The sequence below is a fragment of the Plectropomus leopardus genome, chromosome 18 (genome assembly GCF_008729295.1).
Source record: "Plectropomus leopardus isolate mb chromosome 18, YSFRI_Pleo_2.0, whole genome shotgun sequence".
Classification (NCBI taxonomy): Eukaryota; Metazoa; Chordata; class Actinopteri; order Perciformes; family Serranidae; genus Plectropomus; species Plectropomus leopardus.
Genome location: NC_056480.1, coordinates 29,825,201 through 29,844,370, shown reverse-complemented (window position 1 = coordinate 29,844,370; position 19,170 = coordinate 29,825,201). Strand labels below are relative to the sequence as shown.

The window sequence follows — 19,170 nt, the reverse complement described above, 5'->3', positions numbered from 1 at the left end:
GATTCCTTTAAGAAAACTTACGGTGGTCCAGAAACATTAGAAAGTCCCCCTCTAATATGAGTGAGTCGATGATTTAAGACGATTTTTGGTAAGGTTCCATGTTACTTTTTGTTGGATATGGATTGCTATAACTTGGCAGGTTATGCTGTCATTTAAATTGGTGTAGAATGTAAATTATTGTGTCCCCTTTTGATTTTAAGCACCTGCTCCACCAAAGGTCTCTTTTTTAAGTACTTTTAAGTTAAATGATCAAAACCAATAAAATAAAAAAAATCATTAACAAGGCAATGTATATAAATATATGTAAATATCTTAAGAGACAAAGCAAACAGTAAAATAAAAATGAATTAATCATTAAATATGCATATCAATAAACCATTCAAGAGAATTCAGAAATCATTCACAGTTCACAAATCATTCAAAATGTATAGGTTTATAAATAAAGCAATTTCATGCGACAGGATTATTAAGTTAGCAGGTGAGACAAATGGGGGGAAAAATGTTCTTTATGTAATATATTTAATACATTTCTCCCATCTTTTTTCAAATATAGGCTATGTATTTGGTTCCTAATTCTCATAGGGATCTTTTCCATTTCATATGTTTCATTCACGAGATCTTTCCATTTATGATTAAGTTGTCATTTTTTAACCAATATCTTATCTGTTTAATTATTGCTACCATTATCATTAAAAATAAATAGGAATCTTTCACTGTGGGTTTTTGCTAATGAAGGTGCCAAACATTTCAGTGATTTCTTTTATTGAATTCTCTGAAGGTCCCTGTGCAGGTATGTGTAGCAGAACTGAACATGTCACAAACAGTTGTCCACAATAAAGGCGCGATGTGTGTTGAGACATTATCAGTTTTTAAATGACCTTTTAGTCACACAATATTTTTTGTTACATTTTCCTTTTCCATTGTGAGGGATGGGATTATTGTTGGACTGCAAAATTAGGCCTACATTTTTTTATGTCAGATTGTCTAAAATCAGATTAGCCTATTGCATTATTCGAGGTGTAAATAGCTAACAATAAAAATGAACAAAAAAAATGTTATCAATGTGCATTATGTGCACAGAACCCCTGTACCTTAAATCTGATATTTTTAACTCCATGCAAATATATGCGATTATTTAATAGCCTACTATTAATCATTAAAAAGTCATTACAGCCTCACGCACACTTCTGGAGGGTTAAGACTCTTTAAAAAGTGTGTAAAAATACTTAGGACGTAAGAAATATATAGATTAGAAACTCTGCAGTGTAAAAACAGAGGGAGAGCTGGGCAGAGTGGTGCGGAGTGTCACTGAGTGTCAGCAGCAGCCTGAATGAGTGAAGCAGCCTGGCTACTCTGAGGCTAGCATTAGCCACACTGTAGTGTCAGTACTGCAGGCACAGCAGGACACTTTAACACTTTAACTATTTACACTTTCCCAGCAGCAGCTTTTCACCGTCGTCCCGTTAACGGCAACACCCTGTTGTTCTGAGAGGCTGATAGAAACGGCAGCAGGGCGACAGGCCGCAGATGGAGCCGGGCACGTCGCGTGAAATTCCGAGCGCCGCGCGGTTCCCTACTCCGGCCGGTGAGCGAGAGGAGACCCCGGGGGAGGAAGCGAGAGGCGGAGAGGGGAGCACCGGGATGCTGAGGCGGAGAGGAGCGGACGAAGACACCGCCGAGGAGGAGAAGGCTCAGTGTGAGGATGAACAGGAGGACCGGATGAAAACCGGAGAAGAGGAGGATGCTATCGACAAACACGAGGAGGAACTGGACCCAAGAATTCAGGAATGTTACTAAATTATTTTTATTATCGAAGGAGAAAAGTTGACGTACTCATTTATATGTTTCCCCCCATAAATCACCCATTTTTACATACGTTCGTAGGGAATATTTTCCAAGCGAAGCGTTATAAACATGTAAATATCCCCAGCAGCAGTGTGCTCCTGTCACAGGCTGGTACCCGGGATGTGCAGCCTCAGGGTGCATCTCCGCGCTGCCTCTGTCCCCTCACTTGAGCTCTCCGTCACTGTTGTCTTTCTGTTTGTGTTCTGCTTATAACGTGGATCATCTCTGTGTTTCAGGAGGAGCTGGAGCAGCTCAACCAGGCCAGCGATGAGATCAACAAGCTGGAGCTGCAGCTGGATGTGAGAGAGTAGTTTGTTTACCACTCAGGATGTTTGTAGTGTTCTCTGGTACTCCAGTTATCGCCAGTGGTTGGAGAAGTATGCAGATCTTCTGCTTAAGTAAAATTACGAATATCACCCCTGTGGAAATACTCAAGTTGCAAGTAAGTCCTGCATTTAAAATGTTACTTAAGTAAAAGTAAGTAAGTATTGTGGAAAAATATACTTAAGTAGTATATTTATGTATTAAAAATAGAAGTTCCAGATGCAGGAAAACCTTAAATTAACAAGGAAACAATACACGACAAAACTATAAAATTATTTTAAAAAGAAAAAGAAAAGAAAAAACAAAACTAAAACACACAAAATTATGAAAAAAAACCCCAAACAAAACTAGGACAAAGATCCTAAATCTGGAAATTACAAAAAACAGAAAATAGACACCCCCAAACTCAAAGTTATAAAAAGAAATTTTAAAAAATACTACAACTCTCTCAAAACTACAAAAAAAACAAAAACCCACAAGTTAAAATACTCCTAAAAATAAAAATGTATAAAGAAAATAGAAAAAACACCCTCCAAATTCAAAGTTATTATTTTTAAAAAATAACATCCAAAAAACTTAAAATTATTAGACAAGATTAGATAAAAGAAACCCAAAAAAGCTATTTTCTAAAAAGTAAAACAAAAATCACACAACAAAACCCCTCAAAACAATTGAAACCTAGGGAAAAAACACCCCAAAGCCTCTAGATTATAAAAAAAATAAAATATTGAAAAATAAAGAAAATAAAACAATAATAAAAAATAATTACAAAAATGTTTATCTAAACAACGGCAAATAAGTTTTGCAGCTGTATTTGTATAAATGGTTTATTAATTTAATTATTACAAATGTAATGTTTTGATGCAATAATCTTAATCTGTAAAGTTAGTAAAACGTTCAGATAAATGTAGTGTTAAATGTACAGTATTTCCCTCTGAAATGTGGTGAACTAAAAGTATAAAGTAGCATGAAAAGAAAATACTCAAGTACAAACACCTCAAATTTTTACTTAAGTACAATAATTGATTTAATGTACTTAGTTACATTCCAGTACTGGTTATCACAACCTCAGCTTTCATACAGTGTCATGATGGGGTGCACTGAATGTGATTTGCCATGTGTTGTGTGTGTGTGCTCCCCTCAGGACGCCAGGTCCAGCTACAGAAGGATCCTCACTGACTCTGCCAGGAAGCTCAACGCTCAGGGCTCCCAGCTTGGTGCCTGCATTGAGAAGGCAAGACCTTACTATGAAGCCCGCAGGCTCGCCAAAGAGGTGCGTTTTCCAGGTCAACATGTGTCTGCAGTATATGTATGTGTGTGTGTGTGTGTGTGCGTGTGTATTTATGTAAAATATACACTCAGTAAATATGTCTTAACAGTTCAGCATTAAATCCTGCCTCTGTGGAGGTTGCAGTGTTTATTTTTGTCTTCAAACTGTTGGAGAGGGGTTGATTTAACCCAGTGGTCATTTAGGAGGCTGTAGTTTGTGCTGCTGTTTAATTGTATGCTGTTATACTGAAAGGCATTCGTAGCATTTAGTCCCTTCATTATGATAATAGAAGTAATAATAGAAACATCTCTCTGCCTGACCTTTATGGAGAAACGCAGAGGCTGACGTGTGCAGTATGAGGGAAGATTAGGGCCATGTGAAAGAAAAAAAAAGAAAGTCCGAGGGTAAAGTCAGAAGATTACGAGAACAATGTCATGATATTATGAAATAAATCGTATAAATTTGCTAGAAAAAAGTTGTAATACTATGATATTAAAATTGTACATTTACGAGAAAAAAGTAGGAATTTTCTATTATTAAACATGAGAAATAAAATCACAGATTAAGACCAGAGAGTTGGGACATAAGATAAGATCCCCCATCCATAGTTTTCACTTTTTATCTAATATTTTCAACATTCAAGCTCATCATTTCAACCATCCATCCATTCATCCCTTCTGATCAATTATTTGTACATTTTTGCTTTTCAAACCATATTACCCAACTCTCTGGTCTTAATGTGTGACTTTTTTCTTGTAAATTTACTAGTTTCATCTCGTAATAGTGCAGCTTTTTTCTTGTAAATTTACAAGTTTTTTTTTGTAATATTGTGACTTTTTTCTTGAAATTACGACTCGTACTATTATGACTTTATTCTCTAAATCTATGATTTCTTTTCTTTTAACATGGCACTGAATTGGCTTTAAATTGACATTTTCTTAAAATATAATGGAGGATTTTATTTTTGAAACTGCAAGTGTCCTGTATTTGATGATGCTACTTGGGAATGTGTGCAGCAGTGGTCTTTTCCTCAATGAAAGCTATGACAAAAACATTTGTTGAAAAATTAAATGCAAAATAACTTTTGAAAATGAGAACCATGATGAAATATATAACACTTTTTGTCCAGGTAAAAACTAAATCACAATGTGAAAGACGGACGAATAAACCAATTACTGTTCGATGCAGCATGCATCTGTGCAAACACATACTGCAGGCTAGTTTATGATTAGTAAAACTGTATCCTCTGTCCCCCCAAAATCTCTCCAACATAATATATCAAGTGCTGAGGTGTTGGGTGTTACCTTTTTTACTTTTAGTTGGCAATCTTTCATGTCAGGATCAGAGGGAATGAGTAAGGTCCAGAATTAATGTTGCAACTGAAACAGTCTTCCTGTATATGCCAGACTCACATAATGAACAGTGTTTTAGTGAATCCAGCTCCTGAATGAGTGATTGCTGTGCAGTGGAGAGGACAGGTAGCTGTGGTAATAATGCTAGCTGGGCAAGAGTGAAAATGTTTCGAAAGGCCAGAGTTTGGAAATAATAACCGGATTTACTGAGGAGAGTCAGTGTGTTGTATTACTGCAGAGCTGAGTCACATTAGGACTGTGTGTGAATGTGTCTCTTCTACAGCAACTTACAAAATACAAGAAAGCGCCTCTGATAATGCTAACTGGACACAACAAAGACAGCGGCAGCTGGAGCCTCAAAATGCTTAGAAGACAAAAAAAATCAAAATACATGCTTACATACACGAGTACATTTTGAAACCTTGTATACATTTTCAGAAGAATAAAATGGTTCTCAAAGTTCAGTGCCAAAATGACCAATGCTCCGCAGTCAGTTCATTGGTGATTTTATATTGATTTCCTTTTAAAACTACCATCAATAGAAAAGCCTGCAGTCAGAAGAATCCTGCTGCTGCTTTCAGATGGACCCTGTAGAACAGCAACACACGTGTCACATTTGCTGTCCAGGGTGCTGATCCATACGTCGCATCATTTTCAGGATGTTTGCAAAAGAAAATGTGAATTTAAGCACGTTTCCATCTGTTATGGGACTATTAGGAATTGGTTCATCATGGTGCCCATATACTGAACATCACTAGGTGAGGTGAGGTCGAACAATATTAAAAAACAGCACCCGCCCCAGCCGCAGCCTGTTCACCCTGCTGCCGCTGGGCAAGAGATGCAGGAGTATGTGCTGCTTTACCACCAGACTGCAGAGCACACTGTGAGACTCCTCAGCTCCACCTCATCCTCCACCTCATCCTCATCCTCCACTTCATTCTCATCCACCACCTTGTCCTCCACTCTCCATCATCAAAAAATGACATGGAACTTTCTGTTATGCTGTTTGCACTACCCTCATTCTAGTTCTTATCAAAGTTTTCTGTTTACACTGTAATTTAAAACACCCACATTACACTGATACCACACATGTATTTTTTTTTTTTACAGTTCATTGTTGTGTTATTCAGTCATCACACATAATACAATTAGTACAAACAGTACGAACTATATAAGCAACAGTCTATGTATTAAGTAGTGACTGAAAAGGCTGAAGCAAAAGCTTTTAAATGTCTCTCCTCCATCCTTATCAATTTAAAATAAGAATAAAAATAAATCATTTAGACTTGTAATCCCCCAAAACAATGCTGTTAACCCAAAAAATGAAATCCAAGTATGAGTTACACATTTTTACATTTATATCGGCATTGCAACAGAATTGCATCTCCTTTTAATCTCTTTTTCTAGCTTTTGGTACAGAATAATTACAAAAACCTGTGTGTGTGTATGTGTGTGTATCTATATATATAGATATGTATAGCTGTATATTTCTTGAACATGTAATTTATTTTGATGTTTGTTATTTTATTTACTATTTTATTGTTTATACTCTCTTTTAATTGAAATATTTTGAATATCTATATATACATTTTCTGTGTGTGTAACATGGAGGAGGCTACAACTACATTTTCACTCTGCATTCCTGTGTTGTATAATGATAATTATAAATCCTTGAATCTGCCAATAAGCAATAGGTGGCGCTAATCACGTGCCATTATGCCACTGACGAAGAAAAGAGCACATCAAGATGATATCGTTAAAAGGGTGCTAATCAGAAAAAAGAGAATAGCGCATTAATGTTATTCATATTTTTGTCATAAAGTCATTCAAGACAGGTTCCTTATTGCTGAACACAGATCTCAGTTGTACTCAAACAGTCTTTTGGCTGTGTTATCGTAGTGGATGTTAAAATACCCCAGGAAGAGATATTAAGTATTTTATTACTTTAATACAGCCTCTTAATATACACTTAGTGATGGGCCATGTGTGAATTAAATTGAGGATATGGGCCTGGATTATTTATCCTTATTCAAAGTATGGCATTACTGTTTTTATATTACAAGCAATGGTGGTGTGTGTTCATGTATTGTCTGTACCTGCGTGTTTACATCTGTACTTCATGTACACATGCACATAATGTGTCGTATTTACAGCAGCATCTTACTCCAAGCATGTCAGCCATTTTTGTAGGGGACACACAAAAAGTGTAGCCACTCTCAACGCAAAGCCATTCAATAGTGGTGCAAACTACAGATTCCAAAATGCTCCACATGTCTGTGAATATAGACCCTGAAGCTTAAAGAGAAAAGGCTTATGTCTTAAAAAAAGGTGGACATGACTTCAGGTACAAGGTATTTGGAAATAGTTCTTTGGGACTCCCACAGCCATGGAAAACCTGGAAGTCATGAAATTTCACAATGACATTTTCCCTGCTAGGAAAATTCATGGAATTTGTAACAATCACTCAACGTTTTGGAAAAGTCATGGCATGTTGTTGTGTAAAATGTAATCGATGATTACAGTAATTTTCAGTGAATAACCTTCTACGTAACATGTAACATAAAAGCAAATTTATTTTCTGTGGCTGTCAAGTAACGTTACTCTAATATGCGTCAATGTTTGAAGTTTTGTTTAGTTTATATACGTTTCTTTATTCTCTCCCTGTGTTTCATCTCTCCCTCCATGTATGTTAGTTACAATTATGGACAAGTAGGGTGAGAAAATATTTGAATGATCTATTTCTGAGATATGATAAAATTGTCGTGTGGTGTTTCTGCAGATGATGATGTCACAGTGAAGTTGACCTTTTGACCTTTATCATTTCATCATTTCAGACCTTGGTGTGAAATGTTGCCTTAATGAGCGTATGAATTCTTGAGTTATGGCCAAAGACATGTTTTGTTAGATCACAGTGACCTTGACCTTTGACCTTCGACCAAATTTCAAAAATCATTTTTGAATCCCATTAGATGTTTGTGCCAAATGTTAAGACATTCCTTCCTCCTTCAGATATTGTGTTTATGGGAATGAGATGGACAGACTGATGATTGAAAAACACAGTGCCTCCAGTAGCGTCTGTTGCTGGAACAGGGGCATAAAAATAATGTAGGTCCTTTAAACGACATGGAAAAGTTTAGAAATTTTGTCCAAGAAAAGGTATGGGAACCCTAATTCTAGCAGATAGATCATCATTTTATAGAGCACCTTTACTAGTTGTAATATCTTTCCATACATTAGGATAGACTTTGACACCATTCAGAGTTGTAAGTCCAGTATGCATCATTGGACACTTTATCTGTGGAGAGAATAACTGTGTCTCATGATTTACACATGTATGAAAGTTGCACTTGCCTTACTACTGATGGACAAATACCTGCCAAGTAAAGTAAAAGTTAAATCAACATATACAGACAGAGTCAGTGAGCCATGAACCATGGTGATAGATGTTCAAAACATTAGCAGCTTTATTTCTGTTGCAACCACCGCAGTAGCCGTCATTCCAATCCAATCCAAGGCCACGTAGGTGTTAATGGAAAGACAAGCCCCTTATACATGGGAGCTAAGGTGATAGTTCACTATTTCACTGAGGAATTGTGGATATATTGTGGATTTATGACCTAAAAAAGCAAAAAGCAAGTTTTGCGAAATATGTTTTTTTTTCAAATCACCTGAAATACCACCTTATGCAAGTGTAAAAACTTTTTTGTGATTTTTTTGCGATTTTTTCTCAATTGATGTCTATTATGTGTATTTTATATTTGCTGTTTCAATTTGCATAATTTGAGGGTTAATGAAAAACTAACTACTGATGAGCTACTGCACGTTTGGAAGAAAAGCCTTGTAATTCTACATGAACTCATTTTTTCATCTGCGCATCAACAATACATGTTGTTATGTATCAGAAGACTAATGTAACCCATGAAAAAAGCAAGCAGGATCAGCACTGTAAAAAATGCAGAATACAAACATAATGAAAATGATTTGGAAAAAATATCATTTTATATGCAAATATTGTTAGAATAATGAAGACAAAGTTGTAAATATAGCTGTTGAGTTCTCCTTTTTAAATTGGATATTTGTTTTATTGAATTTATTCACAGATCATAGCATAAAATATTGTGTTATGTGTGTATCATTATGTGTATAGTATGTATTAAATGTCCCTCCAGTTACCGTATTGTCAACACAATCCACAGTTCTACTGGATGATGGGAATGCATATGCACTTTCTCTGATGTCAGGGAGCCGTAGCTGATACAGAATGATTTGTCTGTAATGGAACCTAATTAACTGCATAACATTTTTAACCCTTGAAGGAATGGAGCCTGAGTGGCAGTCATGTTTAATCAACATGCTGAAGAATCATGTGAAACTGTAATTGAACTGATGAAAATTGTGTGAAAGAAGAGCAGAGGTCTAATTGAAAGCAATAAAGCAAGTAATAGATTATTAATCTGAACTGTTGAGCACTGTCAGTTGTAGTTATAAAAATGCAAATTAGAAAATGAGGAAAATGGTATCAGTATTAGATCAGTGGTGCAGATTTCAGTAGCCTTTGCATTTTTTAATCTCTTAAACCACAACATGTTTGACAAGCCTAACACATAGAGACTCTGTATGATAGAAGCTGTCATCACCAGCAGTGATGCAGTCATTAATCTTTCAGCAGCAACCTTACAGTTTCTGGTATCCTTCTCCATCCAGCCAGGCCGTCCTGCTGTTTTCTCTTGCAGAGATGTCGATCAGACCTTCCCATGTGATCACTGTAACCTTGAGTTGAACAATTTTCCCCAAACTAACACAGATGCACCTTCCTGCAGGCGTTGACAGAGCTCACAGAGCAGCATGACTGCAGTGACTTTGTTCTTTAATCACGATAAATCCCTGTGACATTGAAATTTATATAGCACACTATGAGTCATACTACAGTTGATTGTTGATGTGTGAGTATAGGTATTAATAATGTATTATAAGCCCCATCAGTCACCCTCAAGTTTATAACTAGTCAAGAGCATCCATAAGACCCTTGACATTTATAAATCATTGTTAGTCACATCTATAATATTTTATGACTGTTGATATAGTGCACCAGTAATTTTGTGTTTATGAGTGTAGTCATGAAGTGGTCTTCATAAAAAGTGTTACCACATTTATTTCAAATAAATATTTAACAGCCTCTAACTGAGATTATATGACTTTTAAAACAAACAAAACACTCTTTCTCTCACAAATTCAAAAGTTGAATTAATTGGCAGTAAGAACTTGAATACTTCACTGTGAGATTTAACCACCTACTCAACCCACCTATTTAACCTACTGAATTCGTATGTGTAATTAAATTCCACTTAATACATAGCATTGAAATGTTTTACTTCACAAACCATCCATCTAAATTCCTCTCCTTGTAATCTCAAGTAATTTTTTGTTGGGATCACAAATTCAAAAAAAATTAAACAAAAAAAACTATATTCAGGTTGCTTAAAGTGGAATTCTGAGTTTAAAACTAAAAAAGTTACAGGTCAGGTTACAAGTCAAGTTGCTCAAAAAAGGATTGATTGATTTGAAGATTAAAATGCAGATGCAGAAGGATACCACATGTAATCCACTGACGAAGCAACAATTTGTGTCGACTTGGAATGAAAATGTGCTGAGGTGTAGCAGGTAAACATCTATAGGTTCCTTGGAATTACTATCACTGAGAACCTATCTTGGTCTTCACACATCACCACCCAGGTTAGAAAAGCACAGAAAAGGCTCTACTGCCTACGGAAACTCAGGAAGGCTAAATTCCAGAGCAAGATCCTGGTTAACTTCTACAGAGGAGCAATAGAAAGCATACTGACTGGAAACATCACAAACTGGCATGGTTTGTGCACGGCCCAGGACAGGAATTCTCTACAGCGGGTGATAAGAACTGCCCCGAACATCACTGGTTCCCATCTACAGAGCATCAGTGACCTCACTGAAGTGAGGTGTCTGCACAGAGTCCAAAGGATACTGAAAGACAGCAGCCACCTCAGCCGCAGTCTGTTCACCCTGCTGTCATCTGGAAAAAGATTCAGAAGTATCTGCTGCAGAACCACCAGACTATGGAGAACCTTCTTTCCCCAGGCTGTGAGACTCCTCAACTCCTCCTTCAATGCCAAAAAGAAGTAGCAGGATTTAGGATCAACTTTAATTTTATTTCTTCTTAAACCATGTTTAAGAAAAATGACAATAAATCTACCTTGTACCTTGTACCTTAAAAGAGCTTATGGGATCACATTTTACTGCTGTTGCATCTTTCAATGTGGCAAATGATTGATTGATTAACCCTTTGAAGCCTCAGCAAACTTGCTTTATTTACTTCACAAATACGGAATGAAGGCAATGAGCAAAGAAAGAAGAAATGACTCAAAAAGTAGAAAGAAATTAGAAGGTAGAAGGTAGATTTATTACAATTATTCTTGATCCTGCTACATCTTTGGAGTTGAAGGTTGAGTTGATTGAAATCAGCAGCTACTATGACGATTCCAATCTGGTTGCTTGGTGATGTTGCTGCTAATGGCATCGTTCAATTCCTGCAGTGCATTTTTTGAATTTGCATCAGAGACTCCTGTCCAAATGGCCCCCACAAGGTCAGTCCATCCAGTGCAACAGCTTAATCCGGGATGTCAGGTGTTAACCATGTCTCTGTGAAGATATGCGCAGAGCAGTCCCAGATCTCCTATTGCTGAGTGAGCCAAAATCTCATTTGATCCACTTCACTCTCCTGCGATCAGACACTAGACAGAAGAAAGCATTGGTAGAGGAACAGCTCTGGGTCCAAGTCAGGCCAGCCTCACTGTGACACCGACTCTTCTCCCTGTTTTCGTCTGGCACTTTCAGTTTCGTTTCTCCCCTCCAGTCCTACCGGCTTGCTGGCGTATGCTGTCGGTAGGGACCCTTTCACGGTCTGCTGCATTCAGTCCAAGCCCTACACAACTTTTCTCGATGCTGATAAGTGCCACTCTATCATAGATAAGTAGTACTTCAGCAGAAAGGGCCATGGTGTTGAAAAACCATTGCTGAATGAACCTTAATCGCATCTCATCCACTTTTTTCTCCCGTGAGCAGACATTAGACAGAAGAAGGCTTGGAAGAGGAACAGCTCTTGGTCCAAGTCGGGTCAGCCTTGCCCTGATACCGGCTCTCCTCCCACTCCTCGTCTGGTGCCTTAGGTTTTTTTACTCCCTGTTCGGCACATGCCAATGATGGAGGTCCTCGTGCGGTCTTCTGCATTCCGTCTAAACCCCATACAACTTCTCCCGATGTTGTTAAGTGCCACTATTGTAGAGAAGTCGTGCTTCAGCAGAAGGGGCCATGGTATCGAAAAAAATAGACAAATATAACAAAAAAATAGCAAGGATTTGCGGAGCTACCGGCTGCTGCATCTACATGCGCTGTTGTTGTCATAGCAACAATAGTAATTATTAATTACTATTAGGTATTTGTAAAAAGCACAAGAAAATAATCTGAAAATCAGAAAAAAGTAAATAAAAAGTTGTTTTTTTTTAAATTGTTGCAGTATGTATTGTGATTTTCAGCTGTTGCTGTGTGTTCCCCCAGGCTCAACAGGAGACCCAGAAGGCAGCTCTGAGGTATGAGCGAGCCGTGTCTATGCACACTGCTGCCAGAGAGATGGTGTATGTCGCAGAGCAGGGCCTCCTGGCTGACAGGAACACCATGGACCCAACCTGGCAGGAGATGCTGAACCACGCTACTGCTAAGGTACACAACCAGCGTTTTCCCTGACCTGGAATTTTTTATTTTGAAACAGGCAAAAAGGAGGGCAGCCCGTGACAACATTAGCTACAAGTTTAACTAAAAAGAGGGGAAAATATTTTCCAACTTGTTTAACCCATCAGTTTCACTAAAGTGATCCACATAGGGATGGTCTGTCTTTGTGATATAGTTCAGTATCATTTGGTGGCACATTGTTTTCAGCTTTAGACTCCTGTCCAAAGCAGCCATTACTTATTATTATTAGCCATACTGCTGTGCATTATGATTGACCACTTTAGAAATGTTGGAGTATTGGCAGCACTATAAAGTGATGATGGTGACATTGACTTGAAGAGATTTTTGGCTGAGTCACTCTCCAGGACAGGCAGCCCCTTGAATGAATAGCCAGCACTCCATTGTAGCCACGGGGAAACTTTGAGCAGCATGGATCTCCTTTGCTCTCAGTATTAAACTTTAAAGGTCATTGTGCTGTAGCCATTTGAATGATTGATGGTGACTGGAAAAAGGTGCCTGCAGAGTTCAGCTGGAGCTTCTGCTGTGGTTCACTCTGTTCTGCTGTCAGACCTCCCCATCATGCTGGAAATTTCTGGAATATAAGAGATGCAACACACAGTCATATAACTTGGTTTCGAGGTCACGGTTCAGTACATTTCTGGTACTGTTGGTAAATAAAGGATTGCCAGGGATATTTTTGTTGTTTATCAGTTTGAAATGTAAAAATGGTTGCTCTTTGGGGATAATTATTGTCAACATAAATACATAATTAAGTGTTGCTTCATTTTTATTAAAAACAAAAAGCCCTTGCATATTCTCAAATCTAAACTAAATGAAGAAGCACACTGCACTTAGCAGAGGGAAAAAAAGTTAATAGTCATACATTAACACTAATTGCATATCTTATAATTCACCTATTCTTAAAAAATGGGACAAAACCTTATTCGTTATGGGGCTTCTGATTTCTATTCTTTATTTATTCTGGTAACATATGTTTGAAAAGATCAAAGTCTTAACTGTTAAACCTTGTAATGGGCCGACCTGACAGTGATTAAATTTGTTCTTAAATAGAATTTTTTTCTGCTGAAGAACTGGGTTTTCCTTAGGTACACAGAAAGTCTTAGTATTATAATATAAATCATGAAGGAAATGTTCAATGAGTTTCTTTTGTATTAGATACAAGATTATTTCATTAGCTGTACAATTAAAAAGTTTAAGATCTTTTTATTAAAGAAATAAATACCTACTAATTTTGCCCACTTACAATTTCTGTTGGTAATATAAACTTTGTGATAAACAGAATATAATATTATTTGTAACACAAAGAACACATGAGGTGTACCACAACAATGTTTGACTCATTTTTATAAACCATCAGAAATATTTATTTAATGAATATAACGGGAAAAAATCTGTGTGACAGAGGTGGCTTCTCTATGATGGAGCTGACAGACAACTAACCAAGATGAGGTCAAATAAACACAAAGTTGTTGAGAGAATTTTTTACTTTTTACCAACATCGGTCCTAATCATGAATATAAAATGTTCATGTTTCGGAATTGTAACCCTTTAAATACCAGGGGGTTGTCATGATACTAATATGTTTTTAGATGAATTTTTATTTTTTTTTTTATTTTTAATATACCAGCTGCTTAGTAGATATTTCTTTGGTGATCGCAGCCTGGGATATGTCAGTGATTAGCACCAACATTGATTGTGACAGCGCACCTAGTGGAAATAGCATGTATTTTCTCCATATGCCAAATATGAAAAAAAAGAGGTCATCAGGTATAAAATAGTAAAAATGATAAATTCCGAGTCAAAAGCCTAGAATGATACCCATAAATAATACACTGCATGTTTTTATGCTTTGATGGCTGTGGGATCAGAAATTGCAGTTTGAATGGATTTCAATGGTGCATTTTTCCTTTGGAAATTCCAAGATGAAACAAAATTCACACTCTTTAAAAAATGTATGCCATATGCATGAACACAGCCAAAATTATCAAAAAATGAAGAATGCACCAAAGAGTCCCTAAGGATTGAAGTGTGACTGGGTTTTGCCGTCTCAGTTATCTGTTTTGTGTTTACTTTTGTGATTAAACCAGTTTATGTTTATCTCAGACATACTACGCAACACAAGATTCATAAAAGATTAAAGATCAAGATAATAAAGATGAATGGACCCTGAAATGTCAGTCTTCAGTTTGCCAAATAATCACTACCATTAGCTGCTATAAACTGCTGGTCCTACCAGACTTAGAGAACCACAGTGGTATAGGCAGAAGGTAATGTGTGATTTGTTGGATCGTACACTGTTCCTGCTCTCAGTTTTGTTTCCTGTGCTGTGCAGGTGAACGAGGCGGAGGAAGAGCGCCTCCGCAGTGAGCGGGAGCACCAGCGCGTCACTCAGCTCTGCCAGGAAGCTGAGGCTCGAGTCCAGACCCTCCAGAAAGCCCTGAAGAAGGTCATCCTCAAATCCAAACCTTATTTTGAACTTAAGGCTCAATTCAATCACATTCTGGAGGTGTGTACTGCCAGTGATCTTTAACTCCATAATATGCTGTTCATATTGCCATTAGCTGATGAATGTACCTCTCTGACCATGAGTGAGCAGGGACACCAGAGCTACCAGGGAGCGTTCCCACAACACTGGCTAACGCTACCTACAAGATGCAATAATGTTTTGAAGAAAACATTTTAATCCAGGGTTCAAAAAACTTTTTTAGGATGTTTATAATTTTGAATAATGTCCCTATAAGGTTAAATGCTGACTAAGACGTGATGTTATAAATGCAACATTGTGAGGATGTTTTCGGTGATGAGGTGACAGATCATAGTGTTCTCATGTAAAAAAAAATCCCACAATGTTAAACGAGAACAAGGGAAGAACATTTTCAAAGCAACATTCATGTTATTGAGGCCTGAGATTACAGAACATTGTTGTTAAATGAAAATGTAAAGTAATGTGTTATATTAACAAAAATAAAAAAATAATATTTTTAAAAATGTTTATGGCAAATGTTAGCCTAACTTTAAGAGGAACACTCTTGGAACTAAAAGAAAATATTAGTAAAATGTTAAGAAAACTTTACATTGGTTGCATTGTACCAGTCTTAGAACGTTTTTAGAACCAAAAATTGCTAGTTGGGCGGCCTCTGCATGATGCTCTACATGACGTAGCAACTTTTTGTTGATGTACTTCACCTGGGGCTAGTGTGAGTCTGCAATGTTAATTTCGAGTCAGCAAAGTGTGTGAGTTGTTATGAATGGGATTTACCTTACATGCAGACATTTGTGGCTCTCGGCATTACAAAGTGCTTGTCAAAGCATTCAACCTTATGTGAATTTCATTAGAGTTTTGAAAATCTCCCACCTGGCCTGCAGCTTTTCTGCTGCTCTTAGTTGCTTTTTGTTTCCAGTAAAACTTGGTGAGGGCCAAGTTGTGAGATTTGAACCAAATTTAAGCGGCTGAATGGAAAACATGGAGATCAGATTTGATTGTTGGTAGATTTCGAATGTTGTTATCTGCTATCATGTATTGTATATGTGTTCGTCTACCTAACAAGCTGCGTGGGCCTGTGACATGATCAGCCTAATTGATGCAATCTGCTGACTCGACTGGTAGTCATTAGCTGTTGCTTCCTGACACCAAGGTGCTCCTTATAATGTTTTCTTTACTAAACAGAACGTTTCAGAAATTAACAATGCCGCTGTTACTTTATGCACTGACCTTTCATGGCCTTTTTTTAAAAGGACAGCTACAGAGTGGACAGGAAATGTGTGTTTAATGTCAGTGGATATCATTGAGTTTGGTCAGAGCTACTATTTTTATTGCTGCTCTTCTGCTGGTTATGGGGAAAGGCAAAGTCTTAGGTTTGTTGTATTTGTGGACACCAATGTCTACATCAAGTTGGATACCCACTGTACAGACATGAAGCTGAAATATCCCGGATACAGCTGCTGCCAGCTTGCGCTTGTGAATTCATTTGGAGCCACTGTCTACTAATCTCCGCTATTGATTTCCTACCATCTCGTCAATTGCAGACTGATTGGCTCGCACAGCTGTCAATCATGATGTCAACCCCCCCCCTTCATAGCATCAAACAACGCATTAAAACCAAACTTGAAAAATGAACACTTGAAAAAACACCTGAAGTGGGTGAAACCATCTTTTAGGAAAAATATAGTTTTTAGTTTGGCCTATGTCCCATTCATTAACACGAAGGGAGTGGTATTTATGACCTTTACAACAGACAGACACCAGGGGGCGATCCAGATGTTTTTGGTGAAGTCCATAGTGGATACAAACAGATTGTTACATTGTATAAATGGTTGCTAATGTTGCTGTGTGTCTGGATTTGTATGTAAGCAACAATGCTAATAAGTTTACCATTGTAGTTTCATCAGGTGATACCAGTTTATAACCTGTTCCACTGCTGTCAGGTGTCCTCAAAATCAACAAACACAGCTTTAAAAATCACTTTGACAACATTTTTTATTGTAAAAAGGGACGACTAATTGTAATTTTAGGCAGCCATTACCCCTAGTGGGGATGACCAAGGTTAATCCTTAATCTGTTAAATGTTGAGAATATCTTGGACCAGTAACCCAAATGAGTCTGTAGGTTTATTTTAATACTTTTAATTTACTGCACGGTGCAAAACCTGGGTCTGGTGGAAGCTAACGTTTGCTTATTTGGCTATACCGCTTTTAACACCATCCTGACCATGCCACCAACAGCTTGAGGCTTTGAAGCAAATTTTACATAGTGGCCAAAAGTGGAATTACACCATCCAGATCTATCACATGATGCCTTAGACCCTCACAGTGACTAAGGAAAAACTCCCCCCAAAACAACCCTATAACTGGGAAACAATTGGGAGAAATCTCAGTAAGAGCGACTGAGGAGGGATCCCTCTTCCAGGACAGAAAGAGGCAATAGATGTCGGAATATCACATTAGTGGTTAGGTAAGGTTAGAGTAAGTTACCTGCTTGGGTGCATTCAGCCATTGTAAGGCATCAGTGCGCATGCCTTATGGTGCCCCATAATGCTGAAGATTCGGGTACTTTCATACTGCAGAAACTATTGACTCTAGTGGACAGTCATCAGTAGTATAATGGGCAGTCCAGTCAATATGAGTCCACCACTAAAAGTGTCTGAGAGTCAAAGGGAAAACTGTTTCAGACTGGTAGACTTGGATATCTGAATGCTTACACCTGTTTGATTAGATTAATCTTTGTGTATTGGTTTTTGTCATCACAGGTTTTTCTGTAACTTCCTAAAGAAGGCTAGATGCCGTTCAGTGGTGATATCAGATTTCTGAATGCGAGGAAGAATTAATTGTTTTTAATCATGTTCTTCTTTCAGAACCTGCCAATGTAATAAAGGCATTTTAACTTTTTTCTTTTTTTTTCTAAACTTGTTCAAGCCCTGACCAAAGAGCACCATCTTTTTTGTTCTATTACTAGTTTCAATAAGCTCTCTAGTTCTTTGACTTGTTTTAATTTAAGTTTATTGCTTAAACCAAAATATAATAAAAGAAAAACAAAAATAACAACTTTAAAAAGCTACTCAAGTGTCTAGCGCAGTTTCGATGTGTCACTGTGAGTCTTGTTTAACTGCTGTTAACTTTTTTCCAGGAACATAAAGCTAGAGTGGTCCAGCTGGAGGAGCGGGTGGCCAAAGTAAAAACCCGTTACTCTGTGGCCCTGCGGAACCTGGAGCAGATCAGTGAGCAGATCCACGCACAGAGGGGGCAGATCAGAGCCAGCAGGGGGCATCCTGCAGTCTGCGGGGGGCGGAGCTCCCCTGTAGGCGCTGAAGCTGAGGTCAGAGCCGCTACAGGGTTTCGCATCGGCAGCACTTGTGTGGGAGTTAGCGGAATAGAGAGCAACTGGGTGGACGGCGAGAAAACCAGGCTGTGGGTAGAGAGGCACAGAGAGAGCGGCTGGGGCCAGAGGGAGCGGCAGGAGGAGGAGCAGGCTGGCTCTGACTGCATGTCAGTCATCAGCCTGCAGACCATCGCTTCTGACCTGGAAAAGTGTGACTCAGTGGAGCACCTGGGGGACCTGAGCGACGCCGGGAGCATGCTGGGTGAGGAGTGGGAGCGCGGCAGGAAGCCTAATGAGAGGCCAGTCAGCACGGAGGTCGGAGCTGAGGGGCCCCAGCTGGAGAGGGCCCAGCAGGAGAAGGAAGCGGTCAGTAAAGAGAAGCAGGAGAGCTTCATTAAGCAGCACCACCGAAGTGTTAGTCTATGATGGTGAGTAGGAGGCGGAGAATGATGAGTGATGAGCAGGGAGGAACATGGCGAGCCGACGAGGAGGGATCAGAGAGGAAATTAGAGGGGAAAGAAAAACACGCAGACTGAGAGGTGGCAGAAGAGCTGGCAGGAATGTAAAAATGGAGATGCTGACTGTGACTGACACAGCGCCACCCTGACACTGCTGTTAGGGATAGCAGGAAGGGTTGGCAGGTACATCAGACACACACACTAATGAATCTCTGCGTGACAGCGGAGAGCCGCCCTGCAGAGCACTGGCCTCCCCTCACACTGCTTTGCATTCTCTGATCCAGTCTGTCGCTGCACACGCTCAAGCAAAAGTGCATGAAACAAACA

The 19,170-nt window shown here is 38.4% G+C and overlaps 1 protein-coding gene across 1 annotated transcript; it reads left to right on the top strand.

The window, feature by feature from the left end:
* Nucleotides 1–1,318: 1,318 nt before the first annotated feature.
* Nucleotides 1,319–18,953, top strand: sh3bp5lb (SH3-binding domain protein 5-like, b). The gene is made up of 6 exons (XM_042506642.1): nucleotides 1,319–1,780; nucleotides 2,077–2,144; nucleotides 3,314–3,442; nucleotides 12,379–12,540; nucleotides 14,903–15,076; nucleotides 18,194–18,953. Exons 1-6 carry the CDS (start codon nucleotides 1,528–1,530, stop codon nucleotides 18,809–18,811), a joined length of 1,404 nt encoding a protein of 467 aa, XP_042362576.1. The 5' UTR covers nucleotides 1,319–1,527; the 3' UTR covers nucleotides 18,812–18,953.
* Nucleotides 18,954–19,170: the final 217 nt, after the last annotated feature.